The 19,095-nt window shown below is 48.0% G+C and overlaps 1 protein-coding gene across 2 annotated transcripts in view; it reads left to right on the top strand.

The window, feature by feature from the left end:
- The window catches only part of LOC112267500 (1-phosphatidylinositol 4,5-bisphosphate phosphodiesterase eta-1-like), a 111,803-nt gene extending 92,953 nt beyond the window's left edge, over positions 1–18,850 (top strand). The window contains exons 15-24 of one of the 2 annotated variants that reach the window (XM_042297682.1): positions 1–77; positions 1,056–1,235; positions 1,547–1,654; positions 1,750–1,874; positions 2,016–2,100; positions 3,476–3,622; positions 5,597–5,676; positions 10,187–10,246; positions 13,394–13,853; positions 14,669–18,850. The exon at positions 1–77 is cut by the window's left edge and continues 21 nt beyond it. In XM_042297682.1, coding sequence (XP_042153616.1) covers positions 1–77; positions 1,056–1,235; positions 1,547–1,654; positions 1,750–1,874; positions 2,016–2,100; positions 3,476–3,622; positions 5,597–5,676; positions 10,187–10,246; positions 13,394–13,853; positions 14,669–17,565 — 4,219 coding nt within the window. In that variant the 3' untranslated portion in view covers positions 17,566–18,850. The remainder of the gene's footprint in view (positions 78–1,055; positions 1,236–1,546; positions 1,655–1,749; positions 1,875–2,015; positions 2,101–3,475; positions 3,623–5,596; positions 5,677–10,186; positions 10,247–13,393; positions 13,854–14,668) is intronic. The other variant, XM_042297681.1, reaches the window with a different exon arrangement.
- The last annotated feature ends 245 nt before the right edge of the window (positions 18,851–19,095 follow it).

Here is a 19,095-nt window from a genome sequence, read left to right on the forward strand (position 1 = left end):
GATTAAGCTGAGTAGAGATCTGTCAGACCTGGTGGTGTTCACTAACTCTGTGGCCTCTCCCGAGGGACTGGACGACTGTAAATAAACACACACTCCTACAAAACATCTGTCTCTCCCCCTTCCTCTCTCTCTCTCCCCTTCCTCTCTCTCTGTCCCCCCTCTCTCTCTCTCTCTGTCCCCCTCCCTCTTTCTCTCTCCCTCTGTCTCTCTCTCTCTCTCTACCCCTTCCTCTCTCTCTGTCCCCACTCTCCCTCTTTCTCTCTCTCTCTCCCTCTCTCTCTCTCTCTCCCCCTTCCTCTCTCTCTGTCCCTCCCCCCTCTCTCTCTCTCTCCCCCTTCTCTCTCTCTGCCCCCCCTCTCTCTCTGCCCCCAACCCTCCCCCCCTCTCTCTCTCTCTCTCTCTCTCTCTCTCTCTACCCCTTCCCCTTTATCTGCCCGCCCCTCTCTCTGTCCCTCCCTCTCTCTCTTTCTACCCCTCCCTCTCTCTCTGTCCCCCCTCTCCCTCCTCTCCCTCTCTCTCCCCTCTCTCTCTCTCTCCTTCCTCTCTCTCTCCCCCCCTCTCTCTCTGCCCCCAACCCTCCCTCTCTCCCCTCTCTCTCTTTCTACCCCTTCCTCTCTCTCTGTCCTCCCCTCCCTCTCTCTCTCTCCCTCTCTCTCTCTCTCTCTCTCTCTCTCTCTCTCTCTCCTCTCTCTCTCCCCTCTCCCTTCTTCCTCTCTCTCTGTCACTCCCCCCTCTCTCTCTCTTGCTCTCTTTCCCAAGCCCTAGGCCAATCCAGAAACAACCCCTAATCCCACCCATCAGCCTCTCTCTTCTCCCACCTCCGCTTCTCTCTCTCTCAATTCTCCCCCTCTCTCCCTTCCACTCTCTCCCTCCATCCCGTCCTCTTCCCCCACCCCATTAATTATCTTTCTCTCTCCCTATTCTCCCTCTCCTACTCTCCCTTCCACTCTCTCTTTCTCTTTCATCTGTCCATCTCATTCTGCACTCACTGCTCAGCCATTTCGTTTAAAAAAAAAAAATCCTCTCTCATCCCTCTCTCTCCTCTCGTCTATCAGGTACTCCGGGGAATGTTCTGTCGTTCAGTGAGACTCGTGCCCAGCAGCTAGTGAACCACAGAGCTGAGCGCTTCCTGTGTTTCAACCAGCGACAGCTGTCTAGAATCTACCCCTCAGCCTACCGTATAGACTCGTCCAACTTCAACCCTCAGCTCTACTGGAATGTGGGCTGTCAGCTGGGTAAGAAACATCACTTCTGAACGTTGTTATTGTCACGTTTTGTTGATGCTTCTTACATTTAAATAAATCAAAAAGACAATAAATATAATGTTAGACAATACGCATCTCTGCCTGTCCGTCTACCCCCCTAGTCCTCCTGACCACTGGCAACGTTTCTCTCTCTCTCTCTGTGCCTGTGTCAAGTACCCTCTGTTGGGCCCTGTGCTCCACTACGCCTCTCTGTCCCCATGGACACACGGTCAGAACCCCTGTGTGTATTTGGTCAGAGGATGAACAGACCGATAAATGTGTCCTAAATGTGTTTTCCTCAGTGGCTCTGAACTACCAGACAGAGGGTCGGATGATGCAGCTGAACAGAGCCAAGTTCATGGTGAACGGTGGCTGTGGCTACGCCCTCAAACCTCCACCCATGTGTAAAGGTACTGATACACACACACACACACACACACACACACACACACACACACAGCAAGATAAGGAGTGTATGTTCTGATTGGTTGGTTTACGGCTCCAGGCTCGTTCAACCCGTTCTGTGATGACCCCCTCCCTGCCTATCCCAACAAACAGCTGGTACTGAAGATCATCAGTGGACAGCAGCTTCCCAAACCACCAGACTCTATGCTGGGGGACCGAGGAGAGGTATACACACGCACACACACAAAATAATTTTCTGCCAACATAATGGATAGCTTGCTCAATAACCTCAGGTTATACATCTGTTGCCACGCGTTATCTTAGTGTTGCTAAGCTGCTGTAACTCTGTTCCCTCTTCTGCTTCAGATCATTGACCCGTTTGTAGAGGTGGAGATCATCGGCCTGCCAGTGGACTGCTGCAAGGGGCAGACACGAGTAGTGGACGACAACGGTAACACACACCCCCCTCTCTCTGCCGAACCCTCCTCTCTCCCCCTTCTGAACCCTCCTCTCTCCCCCTTCTGAACCCTCCTCTCTCCCCCTGCTGAACCCTCCTCTCTCCCCCTTCTGAACCCTCCTCTTTCCCCCTGCTGAACCCTCCTCTCTCCCCCTTCTGAACCCTCCTCTCTCCCCCTTCTGAACCCTCCTCTCTCCCCCTTCTGAACCCTCCTCTCTCCCCCTGCTGAACCCTCCTCTCTCCCCTTCTGAACCCTCCTCTCTCTCCCCTGCTGAACCCTCCTCTCTCCCACTGCTGAGCCCTCCTCTCTCCCCCTTCTGAACCCTCCTCTCTCCCCCTGCTGAACCCTCCTCTCTCCCCCTGCTGAACCCTCCTCTCTCCCCCTTCTGAACCCTCCTCTCTCCCCCTGCTGAACCCTCCTCTCTCCCACTGCTGAGCCCTCCTCTCTCCCCCTTCTGAACCCTCCTCTCTCCCCCTGCTGAACCCTCCTCTCTCCCCTGCTGAACCCTCCTCTCTCCCCCTGCTGAACCCTCCTCTCTCCCACTGCTGAGCCCTCCTCTCTCCCCTGCTGAACCCTCCTCTCTCCCCCTGCTGAACCCTCCTCTCTCCCCCTGCTGAACCCTCCCTCTCTCCCCCTGCTGGACCCTCCTCTCTCCCCCTGCTGAACCCTCCTCGCTCCCCCTTCTGAACCCTCCTCTCTCCCCCTTCTGAACCCTCCTCTCTCCCCCTGCTGAACCCTCCTCTCTCCTCCTGCTGAACCCTCCTCTCTCCCCCTTCTGAACCCTCCTCTCTCCCCCTGCTGAACCCTCCCTCTCCCCCTTCTGATACCTCCCTCTCCCCCTGCTGAACCCCCCTCTCTCCCCCTGCTGAACCCTCCTCTCTCCTCCTGCTGAACCCTCCTCTCTCCCCCTTCTGAACCCCCTCTCTCCCCCTGCTGAACCCTCCTCTCTCCCCTGTTGATTCCTAGACAGAATCATTGTGACCTGAACTGTCACCTAGACCCAGTCATCTGTTCTAAACACAGATGACAGGTAGCAGGACAGTACTGGGCCAAACACACCACAGATGGCAGGTAGCAGGACAGTACTGGGCCAAACACACCACAGATGGCAGGCAGCAGGACAGTACTGGGCCAAACACACCATAGATGGCAGGCAGCATGACAGTACTGGGCCAAACACACCACAGATGGCAGGCAGCAGGACAGTACTGGGCCAAACACACCACAGATGGCAGGCAGCAGGGCAGCGCTGGGTCAAGCACACTCAATGTCAATGTTGCGTGTGTGTGGTGTGTGTGTATATTTGCTTGTGTGTTAGTGTGTGTGGTGTGGTGTAGTGTGTACTCTGACACAGTGTGTGTTGTCCAGGTTTTAACCCCGTGTGGGAGGAGAACCTGTCCTTTACCCTCCACATGGCGGAGGTGGCTCTGGTGCGTTTCCTCGTCTGGGACCATGACCCCATTGGACGGGACTTTGTAGGCCAGAGGACCGTAGCCTTCGGCAGCCTGATGCCAGGTTAGTGAGTGTGGATGTGTAGCTTGCTGGTAGTTTTGCTAAATACAGTACTGTAGAAGCCCAAGTCCAGAAGATTGTCTTTAATAAATGACCTTGAACACTGTCAGTGCTTTTGCATCAGGTCCACATGGCATTGGAAGTGTCTGTATGTATATATATATATACTGCTCAAAAAAATAAAGGGAACACTAAAATAACACATCCTAGATCTGAATGAATGAAATATTCTTATTAAATATTTTTTTCTTTATATAGTTGAATGTGCTGACAACAAAACCACACAAAAATTATCAATGGAAATCAAATTTATCAACCCATGGAGGTCTGGATTTGGAGTCACACTCAAAATTAAAGTGGAAAAACCACACTACAGGCTGATCCAACTTTGATGTAATGTCCTTAAAACAAGTCAAAATGAGGCTCAGTAGTGTGTGTGGCCTCCACATGCCTGCATGACCTCCCTACAACGCCTGGGCATGCTCCTGATGAGGTGGCGGATGGTCTCCTGAGGGATCTCCTCCCAGACCTGGACTAAAGCATCGAGACATGATGTCCCAGATGTGCTCAATTCGATTCAGGTCTGGGGAACGGGCGGGCCAGTCCATAGCATCAATGCCTTCCTCTTGCAGGAACTGCTGACACACTCCAGCCACATGAGGTCTGGCATTGTCTTGCATTAGGAGGAACCCAGGGCCAACCGCACCAGCATATGGTCTCACAAGGGGTCTGATGATCTCATCTCGGTACCTAATGGCAGTCAGGCTACCTCTGGCGAGCACATGGAGGGCTGTGCGGCCCCCTCAAAGAAATGCCACCCCACACCATGACTGATCCACCGCCAAACCGGTCATGCTGGAGGATGTTGCAGGCAGCAGAACGTTCTCCACAGTGTCTCCAGACTCTGTCACGTCTGTCACATGTGCTCAGTGTGAACTTGCTTTCATCTGTGAAGAGCACAGGGTGCCAGTGGCGAATTTGCCAATCTTGGTGTTCTCTGGCAAATGCCAAACGTCCTGCACGGTGTTGGGCTGTAAGCACAACCCCCACCTGTGGACGTCGGGCCCTCATACCACCCTCATGGAGTCTGTTTCTGACCGTTTGAGCAGACACAACACATTTGTGGCCTGCTGGAGGTCATTTTGCAGGGCTCTGGCAGTGCTCCTCCTTGCACAAAGGCGGAGGTAGCGGTCCTGCTGCTGGGTTGTTGCCCTCCTACGGCCTCCTCCACGTCTCCTGATGTACTGGCCTGTCTCCTGGTAGCGCCCCCATGCTCTGGACACTACGCTGATAGACACAGCAAACCTTCTTGCCACAGCTCGCATTGATGTGCCATCCTGGATGAGCTGCACTACCTGAGCCACTTGTGTGGGTTGTATACTGTGAAAAGCACCGCCAGCATTCAAAAGTGACCAAAACATCAGCCAGGAAGCATAGGAACTGAGAAGTGGTCTGTGGTCACCACCTGCAGAACCACTCCTTTATTGGGGGTGTCTTGCTAATTGCCTATAATTTCCACCTGTTGTCTATTCCATTTGCACAACAGCATGTAAAATGTATTGTCAATCAGTGTTGCTTCCTAAGTGGACAGTTTAATTTCACAGAAGTGTGATTGACTTGGAGTTACATTGTGTTGTTTAAGTGTTCCCTTTATTTTTTTGAGCAGTGTGTGTGTATATATTCTTGTGAACCTTGATACATGGACCTGAGGCTGACTGGTTATTCTGGTCCACTCACACATCTGTCTTGTCTGTGATACAGCTGTCCCTCAACTCTTGAGGTTCAGTCTCCAGGCAATGAGAGAACAGACTAGAGAATTCAACCATCTTCCTCTTTTACCCACTTCTTTGTCCTGCTCTCTCTCTCTCTCTCTCTCTCTCTCTCTCTCTCTCTCTCCCTCTCTCTCCCTCTCTCTCTCTCTCTCTCTCTCTCTCCCTCTCTCTCTCTCTCTCTCTCTCTCTCCCTCTCTCTCTGCAGGTTATAGACATGTGTACTTGGAGGGGTTGACTGAGGCGTCCATCTTTATCCACGTATCAGTTCATGACATCTATGGGAAGGTAGGTACATTACATTGCAGTGATATAACCCTACATTACATTACAGTCTGAGACATACCTATTATCCCTAGTCCTCTTCTCCCCGTCTTCACTGACCCTAGTCTAGTCCAGCCTGTTTCTGGTATCTTTAATATAGTCTAGTCCAGCCTGTTTCTGGTCTCTTTAATATAGTCTAGTCCAGCCTGTTTCTGGTCTCTTTAATATAGGCTAGTCCAGTCTGTTTCTGGTCTCTTTAATATAGTCTAGTCCAGCCTGTTTCTGGTATCTTTAATATAGTCTAGTCCAGCCTGTTTCTGGTCTCTTTAATATAGTCTAGTCCAGCCTGTTTCTGGTCTCTTTAATATAGTCTAGTCCAGCCTGTTTCTGGTCTCTTTAATATAGCCTGGGTGCCAGCCTGTTTCTGGTCTCTTTAATATACTCTAGTCCAGTCTGTTTCTGGTCTCTTTAATATAGTCTAGTCCAGCCTGTTTCTGGTCTCTTTAATATAGTCTAGTCCAGCCTGTTTCTGGTCTCTTTAATATAGTCTAGTCTAGCCTGTTTCTGGTCTCTTTAATATAGCCTAGTCCAGCCTGTTTCTGGTCTCTTTAATATAGCCTGGGTACCAGTCTGTTTCTGGTCTCTTTAATATAGTCTAGTCCAGCCTGTTTCTGGTCTCTTTAATATAGTCTAGTCCAGTCTGTTTCTGGTCTCTTTAATATAGCCTGGGTGCCAGTCTGTTTCTGGTCTCTTTAATATAGTCTAGTCCAGCCTGTTTCTGGTCTCTTTAATATAGTCTAGTCCAGCCTGTTTCTGGTCTCTTTAATATAGTCTAGTCCAGCCTGTTTCTGGTCTCTTTAATATAGTCTAGTCCAGCCTGTTTCTGGTCTCTTTAATTTAGTCCAGTCTAGCCTATTTCTGGTCTCTTTAATATAGTCTAGTCCAGCCTGTTTCTGGTCTCTTTAATATAGCCTGGGTGCCAGCCTGTTTCTGGTCTCTTTAATATAGTCTAGTCCAGCCTGTTTCTGGTATCTTTAATATAGTCTAGTCCAGCCTGTTTCTGGTCTCTTTAATATAGTCTAGTCCAGCCTGTTTCTGGTCTCTTTAATATAGTCTAGTCCAGTCTGTTTCTGGTCTCTTTAATATAGTCTAGTCCAGCCTGTTTCTGGTCTCTTTAATATAGTCTTGTCCAGCCTGTTTCTGGTCTCTTTAATATAGCCTGGTGCCAGTCTGTTTCTGGTCTCTTTAATATAGTCTAGTCCAGCCTGTTTCTGGTCTCTTTAATATAGTCTAGTCCAGCCTGTTTCTGGTCTCTTTAATATAGTCTAGTCCAGCCTGTTTCTGGTCTCTTTAATATAGGCTAGTCCAGCCTGTTTCTGGTCTCTTTAATATAGTCTAGTCCAGCCTGTTTCTGGTCTCTTTAATATAGCCTGGGTGCCAGTCTGTTTCTGGTCTCTTTAATATAGTCTAGTCCAGCCTGTTTCTGGTCTCTTTAATATAGTCTAGTCCAGCCTGTTTCTGGTCTCTTTAATATAGTCTAGTCCAGCCTGTTTCTGGTCTCTTTAATATAGTCTAGTCCAGCCTGTTTCTGGTCTCTTTAATATAGTCTAGTCCAGCCTGTTTCTGGTCTCTTTAATTTAGTCCAGTCTAGCCTATTTCTGGTCTCTTTAATATAGTCTAGTCCAGCCTGTTTCTGGTCTCTTTAATATAGCCTGGGTGCCAGCCTGTTTCTGGTCTCTTTAATATAGTCTAGTCCAGCCTGTTTCTGGTCTCTTTAATATAGTCTAGTCCAGCCTGTTTCTGGTCTCTTTAATATAGTCTAGTCCAGCCTGTTTCTGGTCTCTTTAATTTAGTCCAGTCTAGCCTGTTTCTGGTCTCTTTAATATAGTCTAGTCCAGCCTGTTTCTGGTCTCTTTTAATATAGCCTGGGTGCCAGCCTGTTTCTGGTCTCTTTAATATAGTCTAGTCCAGCCTGTTTCTGGTCTCTTTAATATAGTCTAGTCCAGCCTGTTTCTGGTCTCTTTAATATAGTCTAGTCCAGCCTGTTTCTGGTCTCTTTAATTTAGTCCAGTCTAGCCTGTTTCTGGTCTCTTTAATATAGTCTAGTCCAGCCTGTTTCTGGTCTCTTTAATATAGCCTGGGTGCCAGCCTGTTTCTGGTCTCTTTAATATAGTCTAGTCCAGCCTGTTTCTGGTCTCTTTAAAATAGTCTAGTCCAGCCTGTTTCTGGTCTCTTTAATACAGGCTAGTCCAGCCTGTTTCTGGTCTCTTTAATATAGCCTGGGTGCCAGCCTGTTTCTGGTCTCTTTAATATAGTCTAGTCCAGCCTGTTTCTGGTCTCTTTAATATAGTCTAGTCCAGTCTGTTTCTGGTCTCTTTAATATAGTCTAGTCCAGCCTGTTTCTGGTCTCTTTAATATAGTCTAGTCCAGCCTGTTTCTGGTCTCTTTAATATAGTCTAGTCCAGCCTGTTTCTGGTCTCTTTAATATAGTCTAGTCCAGCCTGTTTCTGGTCTCTTTAATATAGTCTAGTCTAGTCTAGCCTGTTTCTGGTCTCTTTAATATAGCCTAGTCCAGCCTGTTTCTGGTCTCCTTAATATAGCCTGGGTACCAGTCTGTTTCTGGTCTCTTTAATATAGTCTAGTCCAGCCTGTTTCTGGTCTCTTTAATATAGTCTAGTCCAGTCTGTTTCTGGTCTCTTTAATATAGCCTGGGTGCCAGTCTGTTTCTGGTCTCTTTAATATAGTCTAGTCCAGCCTGTTTCTGGTCTCTTTAATATAGTCTAGACCAGCCTGTTTCTGGTCTCTTTAATATAGTCTAGTCCAGCCTGTTTCTGGTCTCTTTAATATAGTCTAGTCCAGCCTGTTTCTGGTCTCTTTAATATAGTCTAGTCCAGCCTGTTTCTGGTCTCTTTAATATAGCCTGGGTGTCAGCCTGTTTCTGGTCTCTTTAATATACTCTCGTCCAGCCTGTTTCTGGTCTCTTTAATATAGTCTAGTCCACCTGTTTCTGGTCTCTTTAATATAGTCTAGTCTAGCCTGTTTCTGGTCTCTTTAATATAGTCCAGTCCAGCCTGTTTCTGGTCTCTTTAATTTAGTCCAGTCTAGCCTGTTTCTGGTCTCTTTAATATAGTCTAGTCCAGCCTGTTTCTGGTCTCTTTAATATAGCCTGGGTGCCAGCCTGTTTCTGGTCTCTTTAATATAGTCTAGTCCAGCCTGTTTCTGGTCTCTTTAATATAGTCTAGTCCAGCCTGTTTCTGGTCTCTTTAATATAGTCTAGTCTAGCCTGTTTCTGGTCTCTTTAATATAGCCTAGTCCAGCCTGTTTCTGGTCTCTTTAATATAGCCTGGGTACCAGTCTGTTTCTGGTCTCTTTAATATAGTCTAGTCCAGCCTGTTTCTGGTCTCTTTAATATAGTCTAGTCTAGCCTGTTTCTGGTCTCTTTAATATAGTCTAGTCCAGCCTGTTTCTGGTCTCTTTAATATAGTCTAGTCCAGCCTGTTTCTGGTCTCTTTAATATAGTCTAGTCCAGTCTGTTTCTGGTCTCTTTAATATAGTCTGGGTGCCAGCCTGTTTCTGGTCTCTTTAATATAGCCTGGGTGCCAGCCTGTTTCTGGTCTCTTTAATATAGACTGGGTGCCAGCCTGTTTCTGGTCTCTTTAATATAGCCTGGGTGCCAGCCTGTTTCTGGTCTCTTGACAACTATTTTGGCTTGACAATGCCAACGGAGTAGGCAAAGCACAAACAGATCTGGGATCTAGGACCAAGGCTAGTGAGATCACTGGGATCTAGGACCAAGGCTAGTGAGATCAGATCTGGGACCAGGCTAGTGAGATCAGATCTGGGACCAGGTTAGTTAGATCAGGCTAGTGAGATCAGATGTGGGACCAGGCTAGTGAGATCAGGCTAGTGAGATCAGATCTGGGACCAGGTTAGTGAGATCAGGCTAGTGAGATCAGATCTGGGACCAGGCTAGTTAGATCAGATCTGGGACCAGGCTAGTGAGATCAGATCTGGCACCAGCTTAGTGAGATCAGGCTATTGACATCAGATCTGGGATCAGGTTAGTGAGATGAGGCTAGTGAGATCAGATCTGGGACCAGGTTATTGAGATCAGATCTGGGACCAGGGCTAGTGAGATCAGATCTGGGACCAGGTTAGTGAGATCAGGCTAGTGAGATCAGATCTGGGATCAGGTTAGTGAGATGAGGCTAGTGAGATCAGATCTGGGACCAGGCTAGTGAGATCAGATCTAGGACCAGGCTAGAGAATATCAGATCTGGGACCAGGCTAGAGAGATCAGATCTGGGACCAGGCTAGTGAGATCAGATCTGGGACCAGGCTAGTGAGATCATATCTGGGACCAGGCTAATGAGATCAGATCTAGGATCAGGTTACTGCTACTCTGACCCTATAGAGAAGTATTGGTCTGAAGGGGAATCATCAGTTTCAGCTTCTACATATACATATATATTTGACAGTTAATTGTCTTCCATACAACTCTCCTAAGCTAAGCTGGTACATTCTTCCTTTCCAGTGGAGTCCACTAGTCCTGAACCCCAGCTTTACCATAATGCACTTTCTAGGAGCCAACAAGGTATCCTGGGTAGATTCTGTGTGCTGCATGGCATCTGCATGGTTTCTAATGTGTGTGGGTGTGGTGAAGTGTATATGGTTTCAGATTATTTCTGGATGTTTACAACATCTAAGATTGGTATTCTTTTTAGATTGGTATTCTTTTTAGATTGGTATTCTTTTTAGATTGGTATTCTTTTTAGATTGGTATTTCTTTTTAGATTGGTATTCTTTTTAGATTGGTATTCTTTTTAGATTGGGATTCTTTTTAGATTGGTATTCTTTTTAGATTGGTATTCTTTTTAGATTGGTATTCTTTTTAGATTGGTATTCTTTTTAGATTGGTATTCTTTTTAGATTGGTATTTCTTTTTAGATTGGTATTTCTTTTTAGATTGGTATTCTTTTTAGATTGGGATTCTTTTTAGATTGGTATTCTTTTTAGATTGGTATTTCTTTTTAGATTGGTATTCTTTTTAGATTGGGATTCTTTTAGATTGGTATTCTTTTTAGATTGGTATTCTTTTTAGATTGGTATTCTTTTTAGATTGGTATTCTTTTTAGATTGGTATTCTTTTTAGATTGGTATTCTTTTTAGATTGGTATTCTTTTTAGATTGGTATTCTTTTTAGATTGGTATTCTTTTAGATTGGTATTCTTTTTAGATTGGTATTCTTTTTAGATTGGTATTCTTTTTAGATTGGTATTCTTTTTAGATTGGTATTCTTTTTAGATTGGTATTCTTTTAGATTGGTATTCTTTTTAGATTGGTATTCTTTTTAGATTGGTATTCTTTTTAGATTGGTATTCTTTTTAGATTGGTATTCTTTTTAGATTGGTATTCTTTTTAGATTGGTATTCTTTTTAGATTGGTATTCTTTTTAGATTGGTATTCTTTTTAGATTGGTATTCTTTTTAGATTGGTATTCTTTTTAGATTGGTATTCTTTTTAGATTGGTATTCTTTTTAGATTGGTATTCTTTTTAGATTGGTATTCTTTTTAGATTGGTATTCTTTTTAGATTGGTATTCTTTTTAGATTGGTATTCTTTTTAGATTGGTATTCTTTTTAGATTGGTATTCTTTTTAGATTGGTATTCTTTTTAGATTGGTATTTTTGTGAATGTGTTTTCTTTTTAGGTGATTTTCAAAGCATTTTCTGTCAGTAATGATTTGGTTAATGAAAATCCGAGCTCATGGCGTTACTAACAACACAGATAATTGTCCAAAGAGGGAATATGTGCAACGATTGCAGAGTGGCGCAGTAGTCTAAGGCACTGCATCTCAGTGCAAGAGGTATCACTGCAGTCCCTGGTTTGAATCCAGGCTGCATCACGTCTGGCTGTGATTGGGAGTCCCATAGGGCGGCGCACGATTGGCCCAGCGTCGTCTGGGTTTGGCTGGGGCAGGCAGTCATTGTAAATAAGAATTTGTTCTTAACTGGCTTGCCCAGTTAAATAAAAAAGAATGCATTGCAAAGGAGAGGGTTGTTAGACTGTGGTTACTGGGATGCTCTAGTGCCATCTATTGGGATGTCTTTGTCATGACGTGTGATACTTATACCCATGGGAAATTCTCAATTGTATTATCTTGATTCCCCACATACTCTCTCCTTGCCTCCTTCTTAAGACCGATTGGATGAGAAGGTCAGAGGGCAAGGACCTCTGACGTTCTCGTCCAATGGATTTTGAGAAGGAGACAAGGAGCAATGATGCAAGGAATCAAGGAAATGCAATTGAGATTCTCCCCATGTGTTCTGCCTGTTATTAACCTGGGGGGAAAGGGAAATGCCAGCTCTGCAATTCATTTGAATTAATTTGAATGAATGTAAAGAATTTGTGTTGATTTGCTGAAAACATTTCATATTGTGAAGAGTGAAGTGTGTTACTGTGTTTTCAGTCTATATTGTGTGCATTGTGGTTGGAATACTGTGCTTGAAAAGCATGGCAAATGTTATTTAACCTTCTCCCTCGCATCATGCAATTCATATTTTCATGCAAAAAGCTGAACACAATTTCTCTCTGTCTCCCTTATCTCTTCATACTTACTCTCTCTCCCCTCCCTATCTCCCCTCCCTCTCTCTCCCGTCACTCTCTCCCCTCCCTCTCTCACCCTATCTCTCTCCATGTCCTCTCCCCTTCCCTGTCTCCCTATCCCTCTCTCTCCCCTCCCTATCTTCCCTCCCTCTCTCTCCCCTCCCTATCTCCCCTCCCTCTCTCTCCCGTCACTCTCTCCCTCCCTCTCTCACCCTATCTCTCTCCATGTCCTTCTCTCCCCTTCCCTGTCTCCCTATCCCTCTCTCTCCCCTCCCTATCTTCCCTCCCTCTCTCTCCCCTCCCTATCTCCCCTCACTCTCTCTCCCTATCTCTCTCCATGTCCTTCTCTCCCCTTCCCTCTCTCCCTATCCCTCTCTCCCCTCCCTGTCTCCCTATCCTCTCTCTACCCTCCCTATCTCCCCTCCCTCTCTCTCCCCTCCCTATCTCCCCTCACTCTCTCTCCCTATCTCTCTCCATGTCCTTCTCTCCCCTTCCCTGTCTCCCTATCCCTCTCTCTCCCCTCCCTGTCTCCCTATCCCTCTCTCCCACTCCCTTTTACCCCCCCCTCTCTCTCCCCTCCCTATCTCCCCTCCCTCTCTCTCCCTATCTATCTCCATGTCCTTCTCTCCCCTTCCCGGTCTCCCTATCCCTCTCTCCCCCTCCCTTTTGCCCCCTCCCTCTCTCTCCCGTCCCTATCTCCCCTCCCTCTCTCTCCCTATCTATCTCCATGTCCTTCTCTCCCCTTCCCGGTCTCCCTATCCCTCTCCCCCTCCCTTTTGCCCCCTCCCTCTCTCTCCCCTCCCTATCTCCCCTCCCTCTCTCTCCTATCTATCTCCATGTCCTTCTCTCCCCTTCCCGGTCTCCCTATCCCTCTCTCCCCCTCCCTTTTGCCCCCTCCCTCTCTCTCCCGTCCCTATCTCCCCTCCCTCTCTCTCCCTATCTATCTCCATGTCCTTCTCTCCCCTTCCCGGTCTCCCTATCCCTCTCTCCCCCTCCCTTTTGCCCCCTCCCTCTCTCTCCCTCCCTATCTCCCCTCCCCTCTCTCCCTATCTATCTCCATGTCCTTCTCTCCCCTTCCTGGTCTCCCTATCCCTCTCTCCCCTCCCCTTTGCCCCTCCCTCTCTCCATCCACCAGGGTCGTCAGCTGCGAGGCATCAGAGGCTTGTTCAACAGGTCCTCTAAGTCGTCAGTAGACACCAGCTGTGGTTCGGCCCTCAGGAAACGCTCCATCAGCGACCTCCTCCTCCGACGCACCGCCAGCGCCCCCACCAACCGACGCAAGAAATCCAAGATGAAGCTCGCTGAGTCCTCCACCTCCATATCAGACCGCAAGGCCTCCATATCAGACCGCAAGGCCTCCATATCAGACCGCAAGGACAGAGTGGGGGCCGGGGAAGGGTCTGGGAGGGTCTGGGAGGGGTCCAAGGACAGTGAAAGGGACAGAGAGAGGGTAGTGGTGGAGAGGAGCCCCCCACTTCACGCCCCCGTCTCCCACAGACCCATCTCCATGCCTCTGGAGAGGCTACTGCAGGGACAGCTCTCCCTCTGCTCCCCCGACCAGGAGCAGACTGACCTGGGTGCAGACACACTCATCGGTGGGTAGACCTCTTGTTCTGTAACAAGTAATATGTTAAAATAGATATCTAAGAAGAAACAACAGTGTTTTTCTCTGTTTGACTGAGGTTACAGCATCATGTTACCTATTTCTCAGAGCAATACATGATCCTGGTTTACCTGTAATAGCAGAGCAACTAGTCTTGTCTGGTTTGGTTGCTACATGTGACATCATGCTTAGAGTTGAAGTGGTCATTGGTTGTGTTGCGCTCCCATGGAAACAAACAGTGCTATGGGTCTTATGTGGAAATGTCAACTGTTGTTCCAAAAACATAGAAGAAGAAAAATCTGTTTAAATTGACAAATCCAGATAATCTATTGTTCCTCAATACTTTAACATGCCTTTTCTGTTCCTTCTTCACTCTGAGGTGCTTCTCTGTAGTAGAGAACTGACTAGGATATCCCGCCAGGTAAACCAAGACACCTCCTAAGGTTGCCTCATCCTAAAACATCCCAGTATTACATCATCCCACTGATGTAACTTTGTAAAAGTACTATTTCAAAATCAGAATTCTCCTTTTGTTTTTTACTGCCAAAATTGATCCCATTTGACCATCTCTTCCGAAATGGATGTTTCCCCCCCAAAAATGGATGTTCCTTCTGTTACCTGCACAGCCTCATTTTCCAACCCCCTCTCACAGTCGTATTTGGTGGTACATTCCATTCGTCTCTGTGTTGCTATTGGCTCGTGTTGAACGGAATGTGCCGGTTGGTTGTTGGTTGGCTTGGTGTTCTACGTACGTCTGTGAAAGTGTTTGAACATTTACTGACTGTCTAACCTGTCTGTTTTACATAGGAACTTCCCCCTTTGATCGGCCCAAGTCCCACTCTGTGGAACTCCTCATCGAATCATCCGCCTCCCTTGAACACAGTGTGTCCACCCCTTCCACCAATCACAACAACACGCGGGATAGGACCACAGAGCTTGACCAATTAGACGAGACCTCCTACCTGGTCATTGGCCAAGGAGGAGGAAGTATAGATGGTGACTCCAGAGAGCAATTAAAGGACAGAGTCAACCCACCCATCAAAGCTGAGGGCATTTCCTCTCGCCAAAGGACGTTGTGTTACCTAAGCAGGTCAACAAAGACAGAGAGCAACTGTTTACACGTACCTACTGAGAACAGACCAGAGACAACATTACATAGTACAACAAACACGCCAGCACCTTCCTCCTCTTCTTCTTCCTCTGTCCCCTCTTCCTCTGTGCCCCCCCTCTCCCCACCCAACGTGGACTGGTCCGATCTTCAGAGCCCCGTCTCCCGGCAGGACAGCACCATCTCGCGACTCATTGATGCCGTATCCCTCGGCAACGACACCAGCTGCGGCTCGATCTCCGCTCTGATTGGCCAGTTTGACCTCACCGCTGACCAGAATGACCTCACAACGAACTCTGACCCCCACGTCCTCAGTGTCATGTCCTGTCTGCTCCATCCCACTGTCCAGGACTCCAGCACACCCTATAAGGTTACCGTGGACTGTACCACCCCATATAAAGACCCACAGACCACCACCTCCCCCCGCAAGGCAACGAACGGACCTATCACTCCTCGAAAGGCAAGCCAGACCCCTAACCAAGCAAACCACAACCTCATCCCACCCCACCCCAAGACCTCCCACGCAGACCCCCCTGCCCCCCTTCTCTTCTCCAGTCCTGAGACCACGGAGCTGGAGGAGGTCTATACCATCCTGGATGAGGAGGTCTTGTCTCCAGTCTCTGTCTACAACCTGAGGGAGCAGACCGTAGGCAACATCCAGGCTGACTCTGAGGAGAGCACACCCATGGGCAGCCTGGAGCCATCCCCAACCAAGGTGCCTCCTCGCCTGGGGGCAGAGGACAGCTGGGTGGGCTCACGGAGGGGTGTAGTGGAGGTGGAGGAGCCAGGACAGGGCTATGGGGGTGTCAGTGATCCTACAGAGCTGGGGTCAGGGGGGGAGTGGGGGTCGTCATGGGGTTACAGGTGCCCATCTGTCAACAGCACAGTGTCTGACCGGTTGCTGTTGTGCCAGGACTCAGCAAGAAGTCATCTGATGGAGGTGGAGATTAACGTGGACGAGGATCCACTGGAGATTCCCCTCACCTTACCGAGACACAACTGCACCAGGGTCGCTACCAGCCCAACCAAACAATACGCTGCTCCCCAAAGCCAGTTTAACCAACTAATCCCCTCTCCCCGGTACGCACCCCAACTCTCCCAGTGTCTTTCCCCCCTCGTACAATCCTCACACCAGCCCTCCCCTCGCAACACCCCATCAATAACCCCACAAACCCAGCCCTCCCTCTTCGAAAGGCCCCCCAACCCCAGCACCCTCCGCCTGAACAGCCACCCCTCCACCCACAGCAGGGCTGAGCTCTCCTTTGAGAACAGCAGAGACATTACCAGAGCCTACACCCAGCAGCACAGCTACAGTGGACCCACCCAGGCCCAGACCAGGGGCTACCAGGGTAGGCACACCCAGGCCCAGACCAGGGGCTACCAGGATGGGCACACCCAGCCACAGACCAGGGGCTACCAGGGTGGGCACACCCAGCCACAGACCAGGGGCTACCTGGATGGGACAGGGGAAGGGCAGGATCAGGGTGAAGCATCAACCTGCTTCCAGAATGGGTTGTCCTCCTCTGAGTGTCTGCCTGGTCTGTCTAGTATGTCTGGTTCAAGGTATGGTAGCTTCCCAAGAGACCGAGGACTGTACTCCCCTATCTCAGACTGTGATGTGGCCTACAGCCATCTAGACTACAACTGCTTCAGGCCCTCCGCTGCCTCGGCATCCCCCTACACCCATCTGCAACCCCGGCCCCAATCAAATACCCAGCCTCTACCCCAGGCCCAACCCCAATCACACACCCAACCCCGACCCCAATCACACACCCAGGCCCAGCTCCAGTTCCAACCCCGTTCTGGCCCCCCTCCGCTGCCCCTCTCGGGCCCCACCCTTGCCCCTCCTCTACCTATCCCCAGACCACTCACAGCCCCCAGCCCCTGCAAGTCCAAGTCTCTGGGTGACCTGACATCAGAGGACATCTCCTGCAACTTCCACAGCAAGTACAACATCATCAGCCGCAGCTTCATCACCCCCTGTATGAAGGAGCGGAGGAGGATGAGGGGCCTGGGAGGTCTGTCCCAACGGCTGCAGTCTGCAGACCCCCTCACTGAGCAGCTCCGCAAACTAGTCACCCTGGAAGGGGATTACAGAGAGCGGGACAGACCCCAGTCTCCCCAGCTGCCCCAGTTACCTCAGTTACCCCTCAAACCCTTCATTCCCCCATCACGCCCCTGCCCCCCCTCAAACGTTGTCCCTGATGCCCAGGAGGACTCCCCCCCGCTCCTCTCCCGTCGCCTTTCCTCTCGGAGCCAGAGCCGTGTGCGTCACATCAACAACCGCGCTCGAGAGAGGCAGCAGGAGGCTCTGAAGTCCCAGGACATGAGCGCCCCCTCCAGCGTGGGAGGGGTAGTGCTGCGTACTAAAGTAGCAGCAGGTCAGAACCCCCCAGCTAACAGACACTCCACAGGCTCTTACATAGCGGGCTACCTGGACCAGCTGGAGGACAGGGGGCTGCCTGAGGGGGCGTGCAACACACTGGGGTACGGATACGGAGATCACTATGGTGATCATTATCATGATGACTCTCTTCTGCCCACAGACTCCTGTATAAGATCAGAACCGGAAGTTTACTTCCTGCTCAGACTCTGAACCCACTTCCTGGTTATCAGGAATGATGCATAATGTACTTCCAGAACACAGAAAATCAGCTTCCTGCTTATAACCGAGAAAAAACTCAAATATATATCCTGGTTGGTCTGTCCAGTAATACAGGTATAAAGTTAACTACCTGATTGGTCTGTCCAGTAATACAGGTATAAAGTTAACTACCTGATTGGTCTGTCCAGTAATACAGGTATAAAGTTAACTACCTGATTGGTCTGTCCAGTAATACAGGTATAAAGTTAACTACCTGGTTGGTCTGTCCAGTAATACAGGTATAAAGTTAACTACCTGATTGGTCTGTCCAGTAATACAGGTATAAAGTTAACTACCTGATTGGTCTGTCCAGTAATACAGGTATAAAGTTAACTACCTGGTTGGTCTGTCCAGTAATACAGGTATAAAGTTAACTACCTGATTGGTCTGTCCAGTAATACAGGTATAAAGTTAACTACCTGGTTGGTCTGTCCAGTAATACAGGTATAAAGTTAACTACCTGATTGGTCTGTCCAGTAATACAGGTATAAAGTTAACTACCTGATTGGTCTGTCCAGTAATACAGGTATAAAGTTAACTACCTGATTGGGTCTGACATTTTGTCTGTGAATGTAATTTGGAACAGACTGTGAACCACTTCCTACTTTGATTGTACCTGTTTCCTGTCCTGCCTGTTCCTTGTAATTCTACTTCCTGTTCAAGCTAACTCCACCTACAATGAAGCAAAAAATTTGAAACTTTCTAAATGTGTTTTACTCTGAAGGGAAGTGTTGTCTTGGTGTGTGTACATTTTAAATATGTATTGGTATTATCAGAGGCCCGCTGGGCACAGACGTCAATTCAACGTCTCTTCCACGTTGGTTCAACGTCATTTAGTTGAAATGACGTGTAAACAACGTTGATTCAACCAATGTGAAGCACTTTTAAGGAGTGTGATCTGTTTCATCAGAGAGCTTCCTCAAGTCTTCCTTTCTCCTCTCAGTGTGTTGTTTGTAAATATTCATACTGTAAATTCGTTTTAATGGACGGTGGTGTTATTTAGTTGACGGTACAGCTGTTTTCTGCATGTTAAACGTGGACATGTCCAGCATGACTATGCATCGATCTGTAGACATCACAGTGCACTACTGTCTTTGTACAGAACAAGTAATAGTGGGATTGGATGAAATACAGTACATAGAGAGTACAATACAGTATGTAGACAGTACAATACAGTATGTAGACAGTACAATACATAGACAGTACCATACAGTACAATACAGTACATAGACAGTACAATACAATACATAGACAGTACCATACAGTACATAGAGAGAACAATACAGTATGTAGACAGTACAATACAGTACAATACAGTACATAGACAGTACAATACAATACATAGACAGTACCATACAGTACATAGAGAGAACAATACAGTATGTAGACAGTACAATACAGTACAATACAATACATAGACAGTACCATACAGTACAATACAGTACATAGACAGTACAATACAATACATAGAGAGAACAATAC

This window comes from Oncorhynchus tshawytscha, linkage group LG14, assembly GCF_018296145.1.
Source record: "Oncorhynchus tshawytscha isolate Ot180627B linkage group LG14, Otsh_v2.0, whole genome shotgun sequence".
Taxonomy (NCBI): Eukaryota; Metazoa; Chordata; class Actinopteri; order Salmoniformes; family Salmonidae; genus Oncorhynchus; species Oncorhynchus tshawytscha.